The 25,515-nt window shown below is 32.1% G+C and overlaps 1 protein-coding gene across 5 annotated transcripts in view; it reads right to left on the minus strand.

Moving 5' to 3' along the window:
* Positions 1–25,515, minus strand: part of LOC127725503 (zinc finger E-box-binding homeobox 1-like) — a 256,029-nt gene that overhangs the window by 27,615 nt on the left and 202,899 nt on the right. For 2 of the 5 annotated variants that reach the window (XM_052232538.1, XM_052232529.1), the window contains exons 5-6: positions 8,723–8,762; positions 6,287–6,840 (exon numbers count right to left, since the gene is read on the minus strand). The exons of 1 other annotated variant lie outside the window; for it this stretch is intronic. In XM_052232538.1, the coding sequence (XP_052088498.1) occupies positions 6,590–6,840; positions 8,723–8,762 (291 nt within the window). In that variant the 3' untranslated portion in view covers positions 6,287–6,589. 2 more of the 5 variants (XM_052232555.1, XM_052232546.1) reach the window with 2 other exon arrangements.

Raw genomic sequence — 25,515 nt, forward strand, 5'->3', positions numbered from 1 at the left:
ATGACGCGTACCATTTTGACAAAAATTTACAGTAAGGACAACTCGCGACAAACATTTTGGTTAAATTGTTTTGTCGATATCTATAATCCTTTCTGGGATGAAGCGATACGAACTGTAAAAAAATCAGAACATGACCTTGACCTTTTACCTTGACCTAATTTTTTTTTTTTTTTTTTTGGACCAATGATCTCAAATCAAAAGACCATAGGTCTCTATCACTTATGGTTTACCAGTTACAAATGCATATCACTTATATCAAATGTATTAGGGGAAATAACTCTCATATGGAGTCTCCCGATGGCTTCGATCAAAACTATTCGTCAGATCCTGAGGATATAACGAGAAATTTGGTGAAACACTTTTGTGGTTATCTTTTACGGTTGCGAAGGAATGCACACACAAGAAAAACAGTGTTTGGGGAGATTACTCTTACAATAAAAAGTGTTCGGTTTAACAGGGTCAGTCTCAAAAGCCCAATATCTGTTCGATATCATATGCAAAAAATCTATGCGACATCTTGCGAAATCACTTTACACCGCATGAACAAATTGTGCCGGAAGAAAAAAAAAATTAAAAATCAGAGAACAATTGAAGGTGTTTCCACTCAAATTCACGTAAGATAAGAAAATTTGGAGAAAAAAACAGTATGTCTGGGCCTAAATGATAGCTTATCACATACTGAATTTGAAAATACAATGTTTGAGGCACTTTTTCATCAATTAAGGGAAATTATAAGCCACTACCGGTTATATCAAAGTCCCTTCCGGTGTCAAATAATAGCTTACTTTACTCTGATTCTTAAAATATAGTTTCCATATACTTTTGCTTTAAATAAGGGAGATAAATTGCTACTTCCAGTTTAAAAAAGGTCACTTTTGGTTGATATGACTACTTACCTAATGCAAAAGATCTCAAGATCATGTATAAATACGAATCTACAGCAAAGGTCGAAATCTAGAATGTCAATTTTACCTTTGACCTTGAACTAAATTTCATAAAAGTCATAAAGCAATGACCTCATATCAAATGACACTTAGTCTCCACTATGTAAGAGAAATGAATTCTATCCTAATACAGCTTATTTTGAGTATTAGAGGGGAGGAAACTCCCATCAAATGTCAAAGAACCCTTTGAACCAAAATATGTATGTTACGACATGTTGCAAATATCCGTTTAGTAAAAATATTTTGTTGATATCTTATACGGTTTCTTAAAAGAAGCAAAATTAAGCCAAAATCAAAATTTAGAATCTGATCTTGACATTTGACATTGACCCCATTTTCATTTTTCAATCAAAATTTAGAATATGACCTTGACCTTTGACCTTGACCTTAATTTCATTTGAGTGAACCAAGAACCTCAAACCAAAATACATTAGGTCTCTATCACTTACCATTCATGTTATACATTAATAGTTAACTTATGTCAAATACAGAGGGGGAAATAACTCTCATATGGAGTCTTCGTGTCGCTTCAGTTAAAATTGGACAAAACATCTTGAGGATATAACGAGCAATTTGATGAAATAAATTTGTCGATTTCTTTAACGATTACGGAGGAGATGCACAGAACAAAAAAAAAGAACAAATCAGAACAAAAGCAATAGGTCTTTCCACGGAAAGATAAAATATAGTTTCCATATACTTTTGCTTTAAATAAGGGAGATAAATTGCTACTTCCATTTTAAAAAAGGTCACTTTTGGTTGATATGACTACTTACCTAATGCAAAAGATCTCAAGATCATGTATAAATACGAAATCTAGAACGTCAATTTTACCTTTGACCTTGAACTAAATTTCATAAAAGTCATAAAGCAATGACCTCATATCAAATGACACTTAGTCTCCACTATGTAAGGGAAATGAATTCTATCCTAATACAGCTTATTTTGAGTATTCGAGGGGAGGAAACTCCCATCAAATGTCAAAGCACCCTTTGAACCAAAATATGTATGTTACGACATGTTGCAAATATCCGTTTAGTAAAAATATTTTGTTGATATCTTATACGGTTTCTAAAAAGAAGCAAAATTAAGCCAAAATCAAAATTTAGAATCTGATCTTGACATTTGACCTTGACCCCATTTTCATTTTGGTGGAGTAAGGACCTCAATTCAAAAGACCCTAGGTCTCTATCACATATGATTTACCAGATACAATCACATTTCACTTATTTAAAATACAGAAGGGGAAATAACTCTCATATGGAGTCTCCGGACCGATTCGGTCAAAATTATTCTTCAGATCCTGAGGATATAACGAGCAAATTGGTGAAATATTTTTGTCGTAGTCTTTAACGGTTGCGAAGGAGATGCGCACACAAGAAAAACAGTGTTTGGGGAGATAACTCTTACAATAAAAAGTGTTCGGTTAAACACGGTCAGTTTCAAAAGCGCATTATTATATGTTTCTTCATACTGATTCGATAAATAAATGTTCTTTACACTTTTGTGTGAAATAAAGGGAGAAAATGTGCTTCTTCCGATTAATTAAATGTCATTTCTGGTCTCATATGATAGCTTCATTCACACTGATTCCAAAAATATATGGTTTCTATATACTTTTGCCTAAAATAACGGAGATAATTGCCAACTTCCGTTTTAAAATTGTCACTTCCGGCCCCATATGATAGCTGTTTTTACATTGATTCCAAAACTATATGGTTTCTATATACTTTTGCCTGTAATAAAGAAGAGAATTAGCCACTTCCGGTTTATTGAAGGTCAATTCCGGTCTCAAATGATAGGTTAATGTATGCCTATTTAAAAAATATATAGTTTCTATGTATTTTTCCATGAAATAAGTGCAAAAATAGCTCCTTCCGGTTTACACAAGGTCACTTCCGGTTGATATTTGTCAAAGTCATAAGTCACCCAACATTTTGCAAAAGACCCTTTGGCTTTATCATGTACCAAGTTGGAGAAATAATCAATTAACCTTAAATTTAACCATTTCAGGAACAATAACCCATATAAAATGTCATTGGATAGTTTCGGACCAAATGTATCATATCTTCATCACAATGGGACAAACACTTTGCACTAGGTCTTTCATGTATATCTTTAAAAGTGGCAGAGGAGATCATTAAAAAAAAGGAAAAATCTAAATTTAGAATATGACCTTGACCTTTGACCTTGACCTCAATTTCAATTGAGTGAACCAAGAACCTCAAACCAAAATACATTAGGTCTCTATCACTTACCATTCATGTTATACATTAATTGTTAACTTATGTCAAATACAGAAGGGGAAATTACTCTCATATGGAGTCTTCGTGTCGCTTCAGTTAAAATTGGACAAAACATCCTGAGGATATAACGAGCAATTTGGTAAAATAAATTTGTCGATTTCTTTAACGATTACGGAGGAGATGCACAGAACAAAAAAAAAGAACAAATCAGAACAAAAGCAATAGGTCTTTCCACGGAAAAGTGGAAAGACCTAATAATCAGAACAAATACAATAGGTCTTTACAGTAAAGTGGAAAGACCTAATAATTAAAACCCAATTGTTCAAAGAACAATTGAAGGTCTTTCCACATCAATTTTCAAAATGATGATAAGCTACTGATTCAATAAATGTATTGTTCCTATATACTTTTGTCAACTTAGTTTAAAAATCTCACTCTCGGTCTCATAGCTGTATTTACACTGATTCCAAAACAATATCGTTTATACATACTTTTGCCATTTAAAAGGGAAAAAAATTGGCTACTTCCGGTTTAGAAAATGTCACTTTCGGTCTCATATGATAGATTTATTCACACTGATTCCAAAAATATATAGTTTGTTTATACTTGTAATATTTGAAATAATTTGCTACTTCCGGTTAAAGAATGTCACTTCCTATCTCAAATGATAGGTTTATGTATGCCCATTTAAAAACATATGGTTTCTATGTACTTTTCAATGAAATAAGTGCAAAAATTACTACTTCCAGTTCACTCAAGGTCACTTCCGGTTGACATTTTTTAAGGTCATATGTCGACCAACATTTTGCAAAAGACCTGATGGCTTAATCATGTATCAATCTGAAGAAATAATCAATTTCCCTTTTAATAAAACACTTCAGGGGTAATAACTTCTTTACGGTAGCACAATACAAAGATTTTTTTACTTCCAATCTCCAACCTTTAAAATGCTGTTACTTTCTTAAGACTGCATATAAATTAATAAAAGAGTTACATATAGATAGATAAAAAATTAATCTGTTAAATGAAGGCAATATTTTTGTTATGCAATCATTATGTAATCAATTATTATGCAATTAATGGCAAAATCTTGGTCAGTTCACTGGAATGAAATTAGTTCTTTCTTCTCTATAATTATACAGGAAATTTAAACGAAATCTTAATCAACACAGCAGGAGCTACAAAAGGGTGTCTCAAATTATCGCTATCATATTCCATTCTCTCATAAATCTCTAATTAGTGTAAACATCCTTACCACATAAAAGTAGATAATATTTGATTAGGTGTAAAATTTGATCTATACATTCTATCCAAAATCTGAGACACCCTTTTGTAGATAATGGCTCTAGGAACAACTTATAATAAAATCAACCCTCTCGGGATAACCATGAAGAAGCTAATTTTAATTGAAAGTGGAAATTTCTTGTAAAATTTTGTAGACACAGTAAACATTATGATTAATTACATAATTGTTGTATAATACTAACATTGCATTGATTTGAAAGAATAATCTGTTAGCTATCCATAAATACCAATTTTATATATTTTCAAGCATTATAAAGAAAGTTACAGCATTATAAAACTGGGGAATAGGAGGTATAAAATCTTTGTATTGTGCTACCTTAAGTTTTCATTGGATTTTTTCAGACCAAAGGTATAATATCTTCATCACAATGAGGCAATGAGTTCTTATACATATCTTTAAAAGTGTCAGAACAAATCATAAAACAAGGAAAAGTCAAAATTGAGAACATGACCTTGACTTTTAACCTTGACCTCAAATTCATCTTTGTGAACCAAGGACCTATGATCAAAATACTTAGGTCTATATCACTTACCATTGATGTGATACATTGATATATCACTTATGCAAAATACAGAAAAGGAAATAACTCATATGGAGTGTTCGTATCTCTTCGTTTGAAATTGGACAAATCATCCTAAGGATATAACAAGCAATTTGGAAAAATAAATTTGTCGATTTCTTTTACGGTTTTAAGATATCACTTATGTAAAATACAGAAGGGGAAATAACTCATATGGAGTGTTCGTATATCTTCGTTCAAAATTGGACAAACATCCTAAGGATATAACGAGCAATTTGGAAAAAAAGAAACACCGGATATAGTATCGTCTATCCTTTGTAACCCAAAACATGTCTCTATATCAAATTTGTACAGTCGGTCAAGTTGCAGGATTGGAACATTTACTTTACCAGTGGTTTATTAATTTGGGTTATATTAGAGTCAATTACTAATCTGCTATTTTGTAATGTCTAATCACTTGATAAATCTTATCGACGTATTGTATAGGAGTATTTAGGCGGATGTCACATGTGTAGCCAAATCTGCTCACCCTTCCTGAGCACCTATGGTCGGTTCTTGGTGGGGTTCGTGTTGCTCAGTCTAACGTTTTCTATGATGTGTATTGTGTTTTTGTGTTGTTTGTCTTATTGGATATAATCCCTATAGTATCGTTCGCCTCTCTTAATTGTTCAAGGTCCTACGTTGACCTAATGGAGATTGCCTTAACTTCAGTTTAGTGTATGGCAGATAGTTTATGTTACTCAAAGGACTATTTGTTGTATAAACTTATATAACCCTTACGATGGTGGGGTTTGAAGGTTTGAAAGGAAAAGGCGATCTTTAAAGACAATGAATTGCTAACTTAAAACAAAATATACCCTCGGAAATAAAATATCTCTAAACCGATGAATTACCTATCGAAAATGCAACATAAACCCCGATCTGATTAAAATACAGATCATGTGTCTAAGCTTTACCTTATGTTCTAGCAGGTACTGCATCAGCCAATTAAATTTCAGCTTACAAATTTTTAAAGGGTTGTATTCATCCGATTCCGAAAGGTGTTTAAAACAGAAAGTAGAAAGGACCGTTGTCAGATCCTTGTAAGCAAACCTTGGACACAGAGGGTATGTATCTTAATCAGATTGCATGAACCCCTGTCAAACACAAATGATCGGAAGGATAAACAGTCCCTAGCTCAATTTTTTAGTTAGTTGTGTTTGCAATCAGGTTATTAAAAACCGACAATTACTTGCAAATGTTAAAGTTTTAATCGAAGAATACAAATATGTAGTGATTTTATGAGATTTATTGTGGGGAAAAAAGAACATGATGGATATTTTATTTTCATCTTATCATGCGTTATCTGCTTCATGACTTTCGGGTCTGGCTAACAGAAAGCGTCTATGAAATAATGGCAAAAATTGGGCATATCATCTGAAGAATTAATATAATCAAAGGACTTTAAACATTGTAATCAAGAACGTTGATCTTGCACATTTATATGCTTCATCATTCAGCCGTCAGTGATGTCATGTAAATGAAATATGCATGTAACTATGTAACGTCTCCAAAAGCTTGTTAACTGGTTTCATTAAATGCCCTTTTTAAATAACTTTATATGTTTTCGGGCTGTGTCGCTTTTTCTTCGTAAATGACATAAAAGCGATTTCGGCGTATTGAGATTTCTTCCACAACCACACATGACACCACCAACAGGAAAATTAGTGGGTAACCATTTTGTGAAGGTAACTGTATTTGTTGAAATGAACCGTCCTTTTTTCCTGGCTCTTTTCTTCTTTTTCATAAAGGTGTCTTTTATTATGTCGATAGCTTCCTTCCATACTGCAATTAAAGTTTGTGATTCATTGACGCCTTCATAAGACAAGTCGGATTTTTTTTTTTTTCTTTTTTTAAAAACTTATTGATATTGTGTTACTTTTTAAATATATTAAAACGTTTTAGACATAATGCTTGTTCACCAAAAATATATTTGACTTTTTTTCTCTATTCTGTATGGATGATAAGCAGAAAGGGTATAATTAGGTGACTAGAAGTACAGGTAATTGATATTACTTTCAGAAGCATTTTACATAAGCACATATGAAAGGAGATACGAAAAATTTGGAATCACTGGACTCTATTTAGAGCTGCATAGCAAAATACCGTAGTTTAGAAACTGAAATTATTGTATCCACAGTCACGTCTTAATAATGATTGATATCCCTATTCTATGAAAGAGAAATGACCAATATTGTCTTAATAAGGACAATTTAATAGTATAAAAGGTTATAGGTTCTGAAACAATTTCATAGAATATAATCTTACCCTATAATTCAAATCAACTCTTTTTCATTATCCCTTCGGGTCGCTAACTAAAATCTCGACCAAATCTACTAACCGAAGCTGATCAAATAGAAATAGGCCAGTGATATATTGTTCAGATTATTATACAGCCACACTATTTTTGTCTAGTAGAATACGATATATCTAGAACAATCCGGTGAGTGTTATATGTAAATCGTTTTTTGTTTTATGTTGTTTTTTTTATGTGTGTTTACTGTTAGGTCTTACATGATCTTGCCTTATATTACAGTTATCTTATTTTTATTTTTATTTTATATTTGTATGTAAATAAAGGCAACAGTAGTATATCGCTGTTCAATAGTCATAAATCGATTAAGCGAAAACAAATCCGGGTTACAAACTAAAACGTTAAAATAAAAAAGTTAAGATAAAAAATCAGCTACTTTATCTATATGATTTTAAGTTTGAGGCAACTATATGCACAGGATTTTTTTGTTTATACACAGTTTTGATTTAGAAGAAAAACCAACATGGTTAAAAAATACATAAAATAACACCATTACAAACTCAATCCTAATTTATATTCTTGTACGTGTCTATAAATTAAACAAATCTATTTTATTTTTAGATATTTACCTGTGATAGTCACAAAAACTACGTAACATTTTGTGACGTTGATCCATTCATGTGACGCGCAGTTTATATTTCGTTTGCGGTGTCCTGGTGTGCTGTCGTAAATTCATGGGAGGTGTCCGTTGTTATTCTGCGGCTTACATGTTGTAATGTACTATTATATTATTTATTTATGTATTTCTCTGTGCTGAGTGTTTGTACTGTATTCCTGTCACGTAGTATTGTCATTTTAGCTTTATTTTAAACATTGCCATATAAGCGGCAGGTTTGGCTAGCCATAAAACCAGTTCAACCCACCATTTTTTTTAAATGTCCTGTACCAAGTCAGGAATATGGAAAGTGTAATTACACAGTCCGTTTCTATGTATGTTGGCGTTTGCTTTTGTTGTAGTTCAGTGTTTCTGTTGTTCCGTTGTTTTCCTTATAGTCGATGTGTTTCCCTCGGTTTTAGTTTGTTACCCAGATTTGTTTTTTGCTTAATCGAATTATGACTATTGAACAGCGGTATACTACTGTTGCCTTTATTTATTCACACCTTACCTATAAATAAGAAGATGTGGTATGAGTGCCAATGAGACAACTCTCCATCTAAGTCACAATGTATAAAAAGTTAGCAATTATAGGTCAAAGTACGGCCTTCAACGCGGAGCCTTGGCTCACACAGAACAGCAAGCTATAAAGGGGCCCAAAATAACTAGTGTAAAACAATTCAAACAGGAAAACCAACGGTCTAATCTATATAAAACTATATATGATTTTATTTCATAAGACCTGACAAAAAATGTACCTGCTTGTCCAGAACTGTATACCACGTCTGCTACTGCGAGCTATAAAAGAATGATGAATTCCTTAAGTGAATTGCCCACGTGCAAATATTTGTTTGAGGCACAGATAAAAAAACAAGTTAATGAGGTATGATTAGCAATTTAAATTGATAACCAGTCATGTTGACTGGACAGAGTAACCTACGGCAGATTGAAGAACTGCTCCGACCGGTTCTAGGACAAAAATCAAGTTAGCTTGAAAAAGCAGACATGGTCCTATAATTTTTTGTATGACTGTCGCAACAGTTAACTTTAGACGATCCGCTGCAGAAGTTAACTTCGACCTTGACAACCCGATTGAACCATACCAAATCTTAAAAGTAAAATAACAAAATACCGAAAACTCATAACGGAAAGTCTTTTATCAAATGGCAAAATCAAATGCTTTAACACATCAAAGGAATGGAAAACCACTGTCATATTCCTGACTTGGTACTAGCATTTCCTTATGTAGACAATGGTGGATTAAACCTGGTTAAAAGTAAATGTTTGTCTGGTCTGCTAAACAATATATTAACTTATGACTAGGACCACTTTACATCGATTTATACAATATTTTGAAATGTTTTTGTTTCTTGATAGAAACAATACAGATTAAATAAATACAGTACACATACAACTTTGTTTGAAATAAAAGTTTCTCCGTGATCTGCAATTACCAGGTCAAAAACAAACAGATAACGTATATTTCAAATTACATCATATGTTCAAGTCATTTCTATTTTAAATAAAATATGTTAGTTCTGATCCCTTTCCAAATGTAGCAGTCCTGATAACATGTGATAGCTTAAAAACTTTGTTATCAGAAAGCATCGATTTATAATGCCAAATCTAAAGATCAGTAGATTATAAAAAATAAACACGAGAGTTTGGAGCTAGGAAACATGTTAAACCCCGCCATATTATGTATGTGCCCGTCCAAAGTCAGGAGCCTGTAATTCAGTGGTTGTCTTTTGTAGCTGTATATCATATTTGTTTTCGGTTATTATTAGTCCTTGCATTATATAATAATTATTTGATTGGCTAATACGGAAACACGTGTCATAGTTTATTCTCGATTTTTTCCAAAAATTTCTAAGAGATGTGAATAACCCCGACAATTTGAAGCCTCCATCGAACAACCCTATTATTCCCAGATGAATAACCCTTGTCGTACCTCAATGGTCACGAGTTAACTCCCTTTAAAGTTTGACGTCATTTAACGTCAGATAAACAAAAACAAATATAGATTCCGCAGGAGAAGATTCGCGTTTTGGTCATTCTGATTAGAATGCTTTGAACCAGCTGCTTAAAGATAAAGATGCTTCAAATACTAAAAAGGGCACTAAGGCAGCAATGAATGTGCTTTTACAATATCTTTTGGCTGAGAACAGGGACGTCATTGACTTTGAAACAGCAGATGAACCTAATGCAGTTTTTTGTAAGTTTTACGCAGACGCTCATAAAAAAATGGTACTAACATTTGGCATTTAAGTCAATTAGATTTGGATTATCTAGACACTTAAAAGAAATGGAGATTGACATTATCAAAAATATACGTTTCAAAAGAGCGAATCATATTTTAATGCAGTAACGATACAGCTGAAGCGCCAGGACCTAGAAAAGACAGATCACACACCTTCGTTGGACGAGGATGCTCTCGGTAAATTATATGGCAGGGTTGCCTTGAACACAGATACCCCTTATGGACTGCTTCAAAAAGTTTGCTTCGACATAATGTGTTATTTGTGCAGAAGACGCAGAGAAAATCTCAGAGGTATGAATAAAACAACATTTACCATTACTCAGGACTAACAAGTCAGGGAATAAGTATACCAAATAGTAGATGAGTTAGACAAATACCACAGAGAAACAGATGAAACCATAAAAGAGGCACATATGTATACAGTAAATGGTAGGTCATACATGAACTTAAATTTACATCATGATGTACGTGTTTGAGCAGCATTTTTAAATTAATATATTATCGATTTTATTTTATTTTTATTACACACAGGGTTAAGAATCAACACAGATGAGACACTACCACATTTATCACACAAATTAAATTAAAAAAGTGACCGTCACCGAATGTGTTACTTTAAAAACAACAATTGCGTATCAAATAAACAAATACAAATTAATCTATATATTTACATACATCTGTACCTATTCATGTAGTAATGCGCCACTCTTTGTATTCAATGAAACAAACCATACCGTATTTTATAAAAATAAATTTTGTCTTTGCGTTAAGTGTAATTCTTGTTGTACATGTATGAATAAAAAAAATTGTCATTGTTTCTTAAATTCTTTATTTTAATATTATATAATAGGTCATCCACTGTCCTCAGTTGCAAGTTTTCGGAAGTTCCTTTCAAAACTTTATCCTAGAGGCAATGATTTGTGGCAAAAACGTCTTTATCAGTTCACAGACTCTCAAGATGTATGGTACTAGAACCAGGCATTGGTTATAAACACTCTCTCCAGTTTGATAAGGACTATCTCAAAACAAACTGTTCTCTCTAGAAAATTTACCAACCATTCAATCCGTGCAACCAGCATAACTGTTCATGATATCAAAAAAAAATCTAATCGGGATATCATGTCCGTGTCAGTACATAAATATGAGAGTCCAATCAAAAATAAAACTGGAAAAGTGTCAACGACTAGGAGATTCGAAATTAGCACTTCTCTATCCACTTCGGTAATGACAGATAATATGCAATTCCAAGTACACGAGGAATTACAATTATCTCAGGAACAAATTGAGGAGCTTATGGAACCCATGGAAAATAATCTTGTCCAACCTGATTCAAATGTCGTTGATGTACCGTTTATGCAATCAGTTCCAGCATACGAACCTCCAATTCGAGCTACCAGTGCCTCAAATGTTATTGACAAGTGTTAAAACTAATAGAAAACATGCCATTCACACCAATGACATCAAATTGTGTTGTCACATTCAATGTTAACATAAATTCTGTTTAATAAGTAGTGACAGTAAAAACAAAATTTGAACTCTAAATTTTCTGTCCTCTGTTTGAGGCTGTTATTGTTATTTCTTTAACACATGTTATTTTGGCATATACACTATATAGTCTTTTATTTTACATTTTCTCTATTTTTTACAACACGATACGTATAACAAAACATCCACAAGGGTTATAATAGCTTGCGGACTTATCGGAAGGATCAGCCTTTTTAAACTTTATAAATGTTTGAACTCTACTACATCACATGTTGAATCCTACAAATTAAGGAATCTTGATTTCGTTTCATCTAATCAAAGCGGTGCAACAGAGAATACAAATCGTTTCAGTATAGAAGCCCGACATTGTATTTTTAATCATTCAGCAAAGTTTTACGTTTGTTAGAAGCTAAGTGAAATATTTACACAAAACCAAAATTTTAATATAATTTAAGAATTCCGATTGTCGTAAATCTATATGCACTGTTTATTAAACCTGGTGTGTTCTAAACAACTGTGTGTATCGCTATTGAAATATTGCCAAATTACGGTGCATGATTTTCAATTGATTAAAGAAAAATGCAAACCTTAAACAAATGCGAACGGAATTTAAGTTATATACGCTTTTATTGTCTTCTACTTTATTGATAACAACCCATCCTGATGTTCATAAATAAATATATCCAATGATGGTTAATGATTGCCTTAAAAATAAAGAAATAATTACACTATTATTCAAAACAAACAAGTTGAAGTATAATTATCCTAATATTGTTCACATTTTATAAGCAAAATACCTCACTCAGAGTATTAAAAATGACTTAATGCGAATGATGGGGTATTAATTTTGATAAAAAGATTTTTTGATTTGATTTTTGGTGTTTTAACGCCACTTTTAAGCACCGCTTTTGGGCTATTTCGTGGCGGCCAGTTTTTATTGATGGAGGAAGCCGGAGTGCCCGGAGAAAACCATCGACCTTCGATAGGAAAACTGACAATCCTAGTCAATTAAGATTGGAGTCGAGTGCACCCGCACGAGCGGGATTCGAACTCACAACCTCAGTGTTGACTGGCTAGTGATTACAGTAGTAACTACTTGGACCACTCGGCCACCGAGGTCCCTTTGATAAAAAGAAGAAATATTGGCATTTTAACCATACGAACAAAATGTGTGTAACTGTTCTCTTATATTTTTTTATATTTGATGAAAAACAATTTTTCTTGATGAACAAAAATTATCAAAACCAAATGAAAGTTCAGATTATTATTATAATGAAGAAATATTTGCACTTTTATTCAACAGAAACAAACGTTTCTGTATATTTATTTTCATATTGATCGCATTTTATCAATAATAACTCATCCAGGCATTTAAAATTAATTATTGCAAAAACGCATAGAATTTGAAATAAAAAAAAAGAACCATTGGCAGTTTTAAACAATGCAAACACGATATCAGCATATGTTCTCTTATATTCGGTGTACTTTATAAAAACAAAACAGCCCATTAAAAATTATTGATACAAAATGACGGTTCTTGATTTCTATTTAAATGGAGAAATAATTGTACTTTTATTCAACACAAACAAAGATGTTAGTATTTTGAATCCTATATGATTTAAATTTTTATGAAAAATAACTCATCTAGAGGCATTTGAAATGACTGGTTGCAAATAACAGTGCGTTCACTTTGATTAAAAAAAGAATAAATGTGGACATTTTTAAAATAGGCGAACACAATGTCATAAAAATAAGGAGATGTGGTATGATTGCCAATGAAACAACTATCCAATAAAGATCAAATAAAATGGATACATATTTTCTCTTATATACATTATATTTATGAAAATCAATCAAATCTGATAAAAAAACTACTGATACCAAATGTAAGTTCATGATATATATCAAGATGGAGAAATAGTTTCACTCTTCATCAACTAAACACAAGTTTAAGTATCTTTGATCCTATATTATTCACATTTCATAAAAATAAATAACTTGTCTAAAGGCATTTAAAGTTAGTGCTAGAAAAAAATGGCATCATAGTTTTAATTAAGAACGAGAAATGTGGCATTTTTAAACAATGTGAACAAAATGTTTGTAACGTTTATTTTTTTTTTTTTAATTTTTGAAAGAAAACAACCTATCCAGATGTACAAACAGTATTTATACCAAATGACGGTTCATAATTTTGCTTTAAATGAAGAAATAATTGCACTCTCCATCAACACAAATAAACGTTTAAGTATCTTTATTCTTATATTATCTATATTTAATCCAAATAGAATTTCATTCAGAGGCATACGCGTTACTGATTGCAAGTAATGGTACATTAGGTTTGATAAAAGAAAAAAATTTGGACATTCTTAAACAATATGAACATACTTTTAGTAACTTATCTCTTATATGCATCATATGTTATAAATAAACACCCATCCTGATGTACAAAAAGTACGAAAAACCATCGATGGTTAACGATTTCCTGCCAAAAAAAATGCATATTTCATCAACACAAACAAAACTTTAAATATGATTTTCTGATATTATTTACATTTTATAAAATAATAACACATACTGAGGCATTTAAAATGACTGATTGCAGATAAAGGAAATATGAGCATGTTTTAAATAATGTGAAAACATTTGTAGTATAATTTTCTCTTATATTCATGATATTTTATGAAAAACAACATATCCTGATGTACAACACGTGCTAAAAATCAATTGCGGTTCATGATTTTCCTTAAAATATGGAAATAATTGCACTCTTATTCATCCCAATTAAAGGTTAAAGTATCTGGATCCTTATATTATTATAAGATATAAAAAAAAACACTTCTTCAGCAGCATTTAAAATGACTGATTGCAAATAACAGCGCATTATATTTGATTAAAAGATGAAATATTGGCATTTTTAAACAATGAGAATAAAATTTGAGTATCTTTTCTCTTGTATTTAGCATATCTTATGATAAAAAATTACTAAAAACCAATAATAGTGTATGATTAAATGGAAAATGATTAAATGATTTCAATAAAAAAATAATTGCATTCTTATTGTACTGGAATTTTATGCGACTGTCATACAAGTGAGAGGTTCAGCTAGCTATAAAACCAGGTTAAATCCACCTTTTTCTACATAAGGAAATGCCTGTACCAAGTCAGGAATATGACAGTTGTTTTTCATTCGTGTGATGTGTTTGAGCTTTTAATTTTGACATTTGAGAAGGGACTTTCCGTTTTGAATTTTCCTTGGAGTTCGGAATTTTTGTTATTTTACTTTTTATTCAACACACAAAAGTGTAAATGTCTTTTTTCTTTTATTATTCACATTTTCTAACATTAACTAATGCAGAGCCTTTTTAAATGGCTGATTGCAAATAATTGTGCATAGATTTTAATACAACGGAAAAATATAGGAATTTGTAAACAACGCGAAATAATATTTTTTTTAAAAGACAATCCATCCTGATGTACAAAAAGTAAAAACCAATAATGATATGTGATTTCTAATTAAAGGATGAAATAAGTACACTCTTTGAACACACAAATAAAGTTTTACGTATCTTTTTCGTATATTGTTTACATTTTATGAAAACTAACTAATCTAGTGGCATAACAATGCTTGATTTCTAAAAGAGGGTACTGATTTCAAATGATCCGTGTATATAATGAATTTACTGTTCCATTGTTGACGGTTGGCACGATAACTGTTAAAAAGTATCCGTCAGATTTTAAATTGCTGATATCTTCATTCTCTTTATTACTTATCAAGATTAATTTGTGATAAAAAGACCACACATTTTGAGAATTCAAAGTTTACTGAAGACAGGATTTGGAACAAACCGATCGGTACTTTTACAAAAGACAAGTTATCTTGAAAATAATATTTGACATAGGACTGTTTTATGACAACATAAACAAGTACTTAAATATGGTTCCATTTTGGATTGGGTAAAAATTTTTTTTGGGATCTCTGTTTTTCATATTTATCAATGATACAATCTCTGATATACAGTCCATTATTCAAGTTGTTTTCAAATTATACTCGTTGATACTTGATAGTAACCCCTAATGGTGACTGGGGAGTAGTCGTGGCCTTCTTCCAACCGGATGTAAAACAACAACTTATTGAGCGGTCCGTAGGTGGCCTGTTGCAATGCAAAATTTCTGTCCCTTTCCACTGTACGTACCTCATTTTCCAGAGGCAGTCCGAATTTCTCCGACCATTATCTCAGACGGCCTCTATTATGACATACCTCTTGTATTTATTGTTATTTTTTCTTGTCCTGAACATGCAAATATTTGCCATTGGACGTTAAGTAACCAATAATCAATCAATCAATACCTGATAGAAGATGACCCCCGATAATCTGACAAAAACCTTAATTAATGCTTTTTATTCAATTATTGGTCTTCAAATTAGCTAATGACTTACCCTCTAATAACCGAGACCATGATAATTTTACGGAAACTTCACAACCTGATCATCCAAAAGGTTAACATAGACCACAGTTCGGATTGATATTACACCCCATACACTTCGGATTATATATTTGAAATAATAGCATATCCTAAAACAAATTGATATTTTAACCAGAAGCTTTTCCAAACAACTGAATGTTCGACGAAAGATTACATTCACCCTAGTCAGATGAACTATTGAGACAAAATACCTTTTGTATGATAGACCATTGTTACAATATGCTGATGTTTTATTGGTAATCAATACAAATTTTGTGATTCATATTAATAAACAGTAAAAACAGAGGCTTTCAGTTTTGTAACTGGGGTACTAGGCTGTTTTGATAATACCTCATAACATCCATCTAAGTTCTAAAATCTACCAGAACTACATGTATACATTATCCAAATACAAGTGATTTTACATTAATAGTTATCAAAGGTACCAGGATTATAATTTAATACGCCCGCCGCGGGTTTCGTCTACATAAGACTCATCAGTGACGCTCAGATAAAAATAGTTATAAAGCCAAACAAGTACAAAGTTGAAGAATCCTCCCCTGTTTGGACAAGAATGGGAACTTTCTAGAGTTGTATTAAGTTTCGGCTAACTAAACCTCAATAGTAATCGGTAAGCGATTAGGACAAAGAAGTAGGAGCAACAAGGCCCTTATTTGGCCCAAATATTAGTTCAAATTGAAAAATTTCTATATATATTCTGCAATTTCTCCAAACTATACTAAGATACAAGGTGTTCAGAAAATTTTTAAAATTTCACATTTAACGATCGCGAGTTACCATTGCAAAAAAACAATGACAAAATTTGAATATTTTGTAAAGTTTCTCGATTTTCCTTGTTTAAGTCAAATTTTAAGTATTATAGCAGATTGAAAAAGTATGTGCGGACCATAGAAATAGCTGTATATTTGATGACAGTTATATCAAGGCTACTTTTAGTTATGTCTTGCCTGCGAACAATTTTTCCAGAAAGAAAAGAAAAAAGGGGCATATTTTAACGTAATTATGACGTCATTTCATCAAATGCTTAGAAACTTTATTTCTATTTCTTGATTTTACGCATTTCCAAACATTATGAGCAAATTTGAAAAAGTTCTCAGAAACATTCGAGGGCCAAAACCGTTTCTAAATGCCGTTCTCAAGACTTCTCAGTCCATTTACCTCACTGAGTCAGCATTTGTTCATTCAAACTAGTGTTGCAACATCACTCTAGATCTGTGACTATGGTAATACAGAAACGACATCGCATTAATTGTTTCATTTGTGGACAACTTTTTACAACATCAGAAACAAGTATTGCACGATTTTGCTTTGTTGTTCAACGGAACTCATATATGAACAGTATATAGTATTGGCTGTTCAAATATTATACACAGTGGCAAGGACTTTGTCATATACTGACAAATTTTTTTCAACAATTCTCACTACTGCACGGAAAAAAACCTCTCTATACCAGTAACAGTCATTATACGACTGTCTTAGTTTGTGGAGGACTGAAAATAAAGAACTTCGTAAATAAGCATTACCATTTCTTACCCGTTATTCATCTGTAGAAGATATAGTAAATTGTGGTGTGCAGATCATTGCTAATTTGTATGTTGGCGTCCAACACGAAAGTCTAGACATCATTCACTGCAGAAAATTTGTAAATAAAGTGCTCTCTAACTCTGTTACATTTCTACAAGTTCAAACGCTACCTCCATGATCAGCTGCAGCAGAACAACACTGTAAGAGAGTGTTCTACCAAATCATAGAGTGGACAGAAGAAGCAAATCTTATTCCTTTGGACTGCGGTTGGTCAATCACAAATGACAGATTGACACCTATAAAAACTAATCTTCCAGCACTTTGCTTAGTTTCTTCTGTTACCAATTCTGACATCGGACTCGGACTTCTGTTCAACTGAGTTTTACTCTGCGTATTGCTGTGTGTTTTTTTTATTCTACATCGGATAGAGGTATAGGGGGAGGGTTGGGTTCTCACAAAACATGTTTAACCCCGCCGCATTTTTGCGCCTGTCCCAAGTCAGGAACCTTTGGCCTTTGTTAGTCTTGTTTGTTGTTTTTCTTTTTTTTTATTTGGTTCATTTATATGTTTCAGAGTTTAGTGTAACGTCCATTTTCTCTGAACTAGTACACATTTTTGTTTAGGGGCCAGCTGAAGCTCTCCTCCGGGTGCGGGGTTTTCTCGCTGCGTTGAAGACGCATTGGTGGCCTTGGGCTGTGTTATGCTCTTTGGTCGGGTTATTGTCTCTTTGACACATTCCCCGTTTCCATTCTCAATTTTAAAGACAAATTGAAAGAGTTGGTAATGCTTTGTTTCATAAAAAAGAATGGAATACGTAGATACAAGTTTCTTGTCTTAGGGAGGGATATATCGTATTTTGTAAAAAAAAACAAACACTCCGATTCAAACAAAAAATTCTCTGAAACTGACATTATCAAGATGCTTGATTTCTTGATTGACAACATATTTGTTATATTTGAAGGTCGTGTTTTTCAACTTATAATCGGCATTCCCATGGGAACCAACTGTGCTCCTCTTCCTGCATATTTGTTCCTTTATTAGTATGAGACTGACTTCATACAGGAACTTCTTAGGAAGAAAAACAATAAGTTAGCAGTATCCTTTAATTTCACTTTCCGCTATATAGATGATGTTCTCTCACTAAATAATTCAAAATTTGGTGACTATGTTGAACGCATCTGTCCCTTCGAACTTGAGATGTGGGATACAATTATGAACTTTCATTTCTATGTTGCAACATTCAAGCAGCACCTGCATACATAGTATATATCTCCTAGTTAATACAATATTCCAGGGGGTTGCTGCTCACAATAATAAGCTATTAAAACAAGAGTTCCAAGTGTTAAAGTTGAAATAATTCCTTTGTAAATTTTACGGACGCCATCACGAGTTGGTTGACCATTATGGAATATCTGTTTCACAGATAACGACAGATGTGTTCCTATTGTCGTTACTACAATCTCGTCCCCGTCCCCCGAATGTGACCTACTGAATTACCAGGTTTTTACCTACATGAGCAACACAACGGGTGCCACATGAGGAGCGGGATCTGTTTACTATTGCTGAGCACCTGAAATCACCCCTAGTTTTGTTTTTAAGGGGTTCGTTTTGCGCTTGTTTTAGTTTTACGTGTTGTTCTTTGTGCTTTTTAATTTTTCAATGTCTGTGTTGTTTATACCGGTAACAGTCTTTTCTATCCTTTGTCATGAAAAACGTTTCAATTTCAAAATTTTAAACTCTTTGGTATCCTTCTCCTCTCTTTTAAACAGTCGTTCAATGTTTAATCAAACATAGTAAAGGGTGTGACAGTTGTTTTTTAAAAATGTTTAATACAAATATTGTAACGTTGTAACCGTTTGAAAATGTTTTGTTCTACCCCTACAAGGTAGGGTTAACAAGTAGTTGGAAATGACCCATGATTATTATATTCATTTTTGTTTTCTTTTTTTAGACTGTTCTTTGTCTTTTTGGTTGTTTTCCGGGGATTTTTTGCCATGGCATTATCAATTCAATTTCAACATATCCTGTGAGCGTGACTATTAAAGCTTTGGTTATTCCGTCTCTCTTTTATTCTTTTGTTCAGTGTCATATATAACTTGATTTCATAACTATAGAAGCTTCCGTTAAATTGGAAAAAAAAATATTTTGAAATATTTTAATAAATTATACGAAGTGAAAATGATACTCTAATTATCAGAAGTTTAATAATTTGTTGATGTAACTATCTAAATTTTAAGAACATAAATACAGACAGATTAATAACTGAATTACTTCTAAATGCCGGGATACAATATCCATGAGTGAAGCCTTTACAGAGGTTCCGATGAAATCTTGTTTTCAAAACTGCCTAGTTTTACGCAAAACATGTCTTCACCAAAAATGATTTACCCTCTTAAATTTTTACGGCATGTTGGCCGGGCGGTCGTCAAACTAAATCTTACACAAAATCACAGAAGGGCATAAACTATAGGCTGAGCTGAAAACTACTGTGGTCGGTGAGTTGAAATGTATGATATTTACCATGTTAAATGTGTTAAAGTTATTTTTATTTTAACATTTATCATGTTTATTTGAATATTAGTAAAGAACAAACGAAAAACTCAATTTTAATGTAAGCATGGTAATTTGTTTCATGAAGTTTAGAATATTCAAATTTTGTATAAACAAGTAAGGTGTAGCAAAGTTTACTTAGTTAATACATGGTCGGTCTCAGCATTAACTTCCAAGGACATTTTTTATCCAAACACAAATTACCATTAATACATGCATATAATATTTACTGAAAATGAATTCATGACCATGCAAATTTGAAATTAAAATAGGGTAATAACCTGGATGCTAACATTGATTAGGTAATAATCGGAACTTAGAATATACGTGCTTTATATGATAAACAGATTAAGATCAAACAGTTTGCTGTCTTAAGGAATGAATTTTAATCTGTCATGGGTATTCAAGAAGATTTTAAAATGATGTTCACAAATGTAAGTTGTCCTCTTCAAAATGTTGATACAATTTTATTCTGGTATTATGGAGAGAAAAAAAGGAGTTTTCAAAAGTTATGTTAGTATTGGTTTATCAACTTTAACATTGGTAAAAACTGCAAAGCATTTTTAATACAAAATGTAATAAGTAAGAAGTTATAACACAAATGCCAAATTAGACGCAAGGTTTACTACTAAACTTTAGGAAGAAATGTTAGCTATTTTGGTTTGCTAAAATTGATCAAGGTTAAGTTTTGTTAAGGATATGGATTCTACATTTACCGCAGAAAAGATTATTCGTTCATCATGTTCATGACACACAATCCCAACTTGCAATCGGTAAAGTCCAACGAGAGTAACGGTTCATTTATAGCTGTTTTTTCTTTTAATCTTAATTTTTTGAAGTTATTCATTTACTATAACATTAGGCTAAAGGCCAATTTTAAGATGGTAATTGCAAAAGAAATCACCTGTTGTGTTTTTGAATTTGTTTCAAGAAATTGATAGAAAAAATTAGTATGGTGAAAGTCTCAATAAGTTAGATACCTTGCAATATTAGTATACAACTCCGAAAACATGAATGAAGAAAGGAAAGCACATTTTTTTAAGAATAACATGTTTTTTTCTATTCTTCTAATCAAACAAATTAGGATTGCGTGTTGTCTTCTAAATACATAAAGTTATTGTAATTGCGACTTTCTTCTAGGTATATAATATTAGATTAGTTTTACAATATTACACAACACTTCAATCTCAATACACATTTTTTATAGACTAAAGCATGATTTCAAGCTAGGAAATGAGGCAGGGAACATATACACTTTCGAAACATAGGAAATATAGATGTAAATTACTTTGGTACTTTGATTAGGCTGGATGGGATGTTGAACAATGTTTATCATGTTCTTAAATATAATGCAGCTTCAGGAAATGTTTGGAGTTTGACAATAAAATAGATGTTATCAAGGATACATTGATCGTGTTTTACATTAAAATAAAACTTTCTGTTTTTGTTCTCAATACAATTATATAGAAAAATTCATAAAAAAAAGACCTCAAATCAAGATACCCTAGGTCTCTATCACTTACATTTAATGAGTCGTATTCCATTTTTACTTATGTCAAATAATAAAGGGGAGATAACTCTAATAAGGAGTCTCAGTATCGCTTCACTTAGAATTGACCGAAACATTCATATGATATCACGACCAATTCGGAAAAATAAATTTGTCGATTTCTTTTACCGTTGCAAATGAGATGCGTACACAAGAAAAAAAGTGCTTAGGAAGATAACTCTCACAAAAAAAGGTGTTCGGTTAAACAGGGTCAGTTTCAAAATCTAAGCGACATCTTGCAAAACCACTCTACACCGCAAGAGCAAAATTTGGCGGAAGAAGAAAATGGAATAATGTAAAACCAATTGTTCAGAGAACAACTGAAGGTCTTTCCACATTTCATTTCAAACAACTTGATAAGAAGGTACTTCCGATTTACTCAAAGTTACTACTGGCATCCAATCAAACAGCTAATACTGATTAAAAAATAAATGTTTCCTATATACTTATATACTTTTGTCTTGAATAAGGGAAATCATTTGCTTTTTCTGGTTTAGAAATGGTCACTTCCGGTCTCACATGATAGTTTTATTTACACAGATTCCAAACATATATAGGTAATATATAATTTTGCTTGAAATAAGGGAGATAATTTGCTACTTTCAGTTAAAAAAATGTCACTCCCGGTCTCATATGATAGCTTTAATTACACTGATTCCAAAAATATATGCTTTCTATATACTTGTCCCTGTAACAAGGGAAATAATAAGCTGCTTCCGGTTTATTGAAGGTCACTTTTGGTCTCAAATGATAGGTTTATGTAGGCCTATTACAAAAATATATGGTTACCAGGTACTTTCTCATTAAAAAAAAGTGCAAAAATGACTACCCCGATTTACTCAAGGTCACTTCCGATTGATATTTCAAGGTCATATGTCACCCAACCTTTTCCAAAAGACCCCATGACTTTATTATGTAATAGTATGAAAAAATTATGAATTAACCGAGTATTTCACAATTTCAGGAACAATAACTCCTATAAGATGTCATCATAAAGCTTTAGACCAAATTTGTCATTTGTTCTTAAAGGCGCATACACCTTTCGATAACATGTACCAAATATGTAAGCGACTTGTTGCAAAAGAAAAATTACACGCAAGAAAAACAAATTTGAAGGAAGAAAAAAATTAATAATCAGAACAAAATCAAAAGGTCCTTCCACAGAAAAGTGGAAAGACATAATAATCAGAACAAAATCATTAAGTCTTTCCACGGAGAAATTGAAAAACCTAATAAAAAAAAACAATTGTTTAGAGGACAAATGAAGGTCTCTCCACCCAAAATACACATGTTTTGATAGGAAAATATTCACTTTGGGCTTAGAATATCAATTCTTTTGTCAGATAATAGAATTAGTTACGCTGGTTTTAAATATACATGCTTTTTTATATACTTTTGCTAAAAATAAGGTAGATGATTAGTATTTCCGATTTATGAAATTTCACTACCGGTTTCATTTGAATCTGACTTCACACTGATTCCAAAAAATTAAAGTTTTAGACATTTTTTAATGAAAAATATGCAAAAATGGCTTCTTCCGGTTTACAACAGTCACATCCGGTTGACCTGCTTCAATGTCATATGTCTGCAGCCCAATGTAAAAGACTCTACGACCTTATCATGTACAAATAAGTAACAGCAAAAGTCAAAATCTAGAGCATCAAATTAAATTTTGACCTTGTCCTCAATTTCGAGGTCATACAGCAAGGACCTCAAATAAAATACGTGGTCTCTTCAACAAAAGGTTAAAGAATTATATAACCATACAGCTAATTCTAAATGCTAAAAGGGAGAAATCTCCTATGACATTTCACAACTAATAATTTAGCAAAAATAGTTTGTCGGTAGCTTTTACAGTTTCTGAAGAAGAGCAATAATAAGTAAAAGGCAAAAATTTAGAACATGATCTTGACCATTCACCTTGACCTCTTTTTCTTTTTGGTGGACCAAGGACCTCAAAATAAAAAGCCTAGATCTCTATCACTTATGGTTTGCCAGTTACAAATTATTTTCACTTATGTCAAATACAGAAGGGGGAAATTCCTCTCATATGGAGTTTCCGTACAGCTTGGGACAAATGAGAACAGAACATCTTGAGGATATAACGATCAATTTTTAAAGATTGTCGGTTTCCTTTACGGTTGCAAAGGGGTAGTAATAACAAGAAAAACAGTGTTCGGGCAGATAACTCTTACAAGGAAAAGTGTTCGGTCAAACAGGGTGAAAATAAAAAAGCAAAACAATGTTCCATAGCTTATGCAAAATATCTTATCGACTTGTTGCGAAACAAACAAAATCTGCAAGAAAATAATGTGGAAGAAGAAGAAAAATTGAAAATAATCAGAAAAAATACTAAAGGTCTTTCGGGAAAAGTTGAAAGACCTAATATTTCAGAACAAAAGCAAAAAAAAAGACCTTAAAAGAATAATAAGAATAATCAGAACAAAATCAAAAAACTTTCCCACGGAAAAGTTGAAAGACATAATAAGCAGAACAAAATCAAAAGGACTTTCCACGGAATAGTGGAAAGACCTAATAATCAGAATAAAATCAAACGGTATATCACGGAAAAGTGGAAAGCCCTAAAAATAATAATAATAATAATAATTAAAAACCAACTGTTCAGAGAACAATTGAAAGTCTTTCCACATCAATGTTCTAAATAATTGATAAGAAGCTACTCCCGGTATCCAATCGTAGGTTTCTTCATACAGATCCGATAAATAACCGGTTTCTTTATACTTTTGTGTGAAATAAGGAGATAATTAGCTTCTTCCGGTTAAGTAAATGTCACTTTCGGTCTCCTTGATAGCTTCTTTCACACTGATTCCAAAAATATATGGTTTCTATATACTTTTGCCTAAAATAAAGGAGATATTGCCAACTTCCGGTCTATAGAACGTCAAGTCTGGTCTCAAATGATAGCTGTGTTTACACGGAATCCAAAAATATATAGTTTTCTATATACTTTTGACTGTAATGACGGAGATAATTAGCTACTTCCAGTTTATTGAAGGTCACTTCCGGTCTCAAACGACAGGTTAAGGTATGCATATTTTTTTTAAATATGGTTTCTAGGTTCTTTTCCATGACATAAGGGCAAGAATGGCTACTTCCGATTTACTTAAGATCACTTCCGATTGGCATTCTAGGTCATATATCAATTAACATTTTGCAAAAGACCCTATGGTTTTATCATGTACCATATTGACGTCTTAATCACTTAACCTTAAATTAAAACATTTCAGGGTCAACTACTCCTATTAAATGTCATTGGATTTTTTTTCAGACAAAATGTATCATATCTTGATCACATCAAAACGAACATTTTCCTCTAGTTCGTTTATATTGTCTTTAAAAGTGTCACAGGAGATCATAAAACAAGCAAAATTCAAAATTGTCAACATGGCGGACCTTTGACCTTGACCTCAAATTCATTTTTTCTAAACAAAGGACCTTAAATCAAAATACCTTAGGTCTCTTTTACTAACCATTCATGCAATATATTAATATATCACTAATGTAAAATACAGAAGGGGAAATAACTCTCATATGGAGTCTTCGTATCGCTTCGGTCAAAATTGGACAAAACAACCCGAGAAAATAGAGAGCAATTTGGTAAAATAGATGTCTTTAACAGTTACGGAGGAGATGCACTCACAAGGAAAACAGTGTTTAGGGAGATAACTCTTACAAAG

The sequence above is a fragment of the Mytilus californianus genome, unplaced genomic scaffold, assembly GCF_021869535.1.
Source record: "Mytilus californianus isolate M0D057914Y unplaced genomic scaffold, xbMytCali1.0.p SCAF_1, whole genome shotgun sequence".
NCBI classification, from domain to species: Eukaryota; Metazoa; Mollusca; class Bivalvia; order Mytilida; family Mytilidae; genus Mytilus; species Mytilus californianus.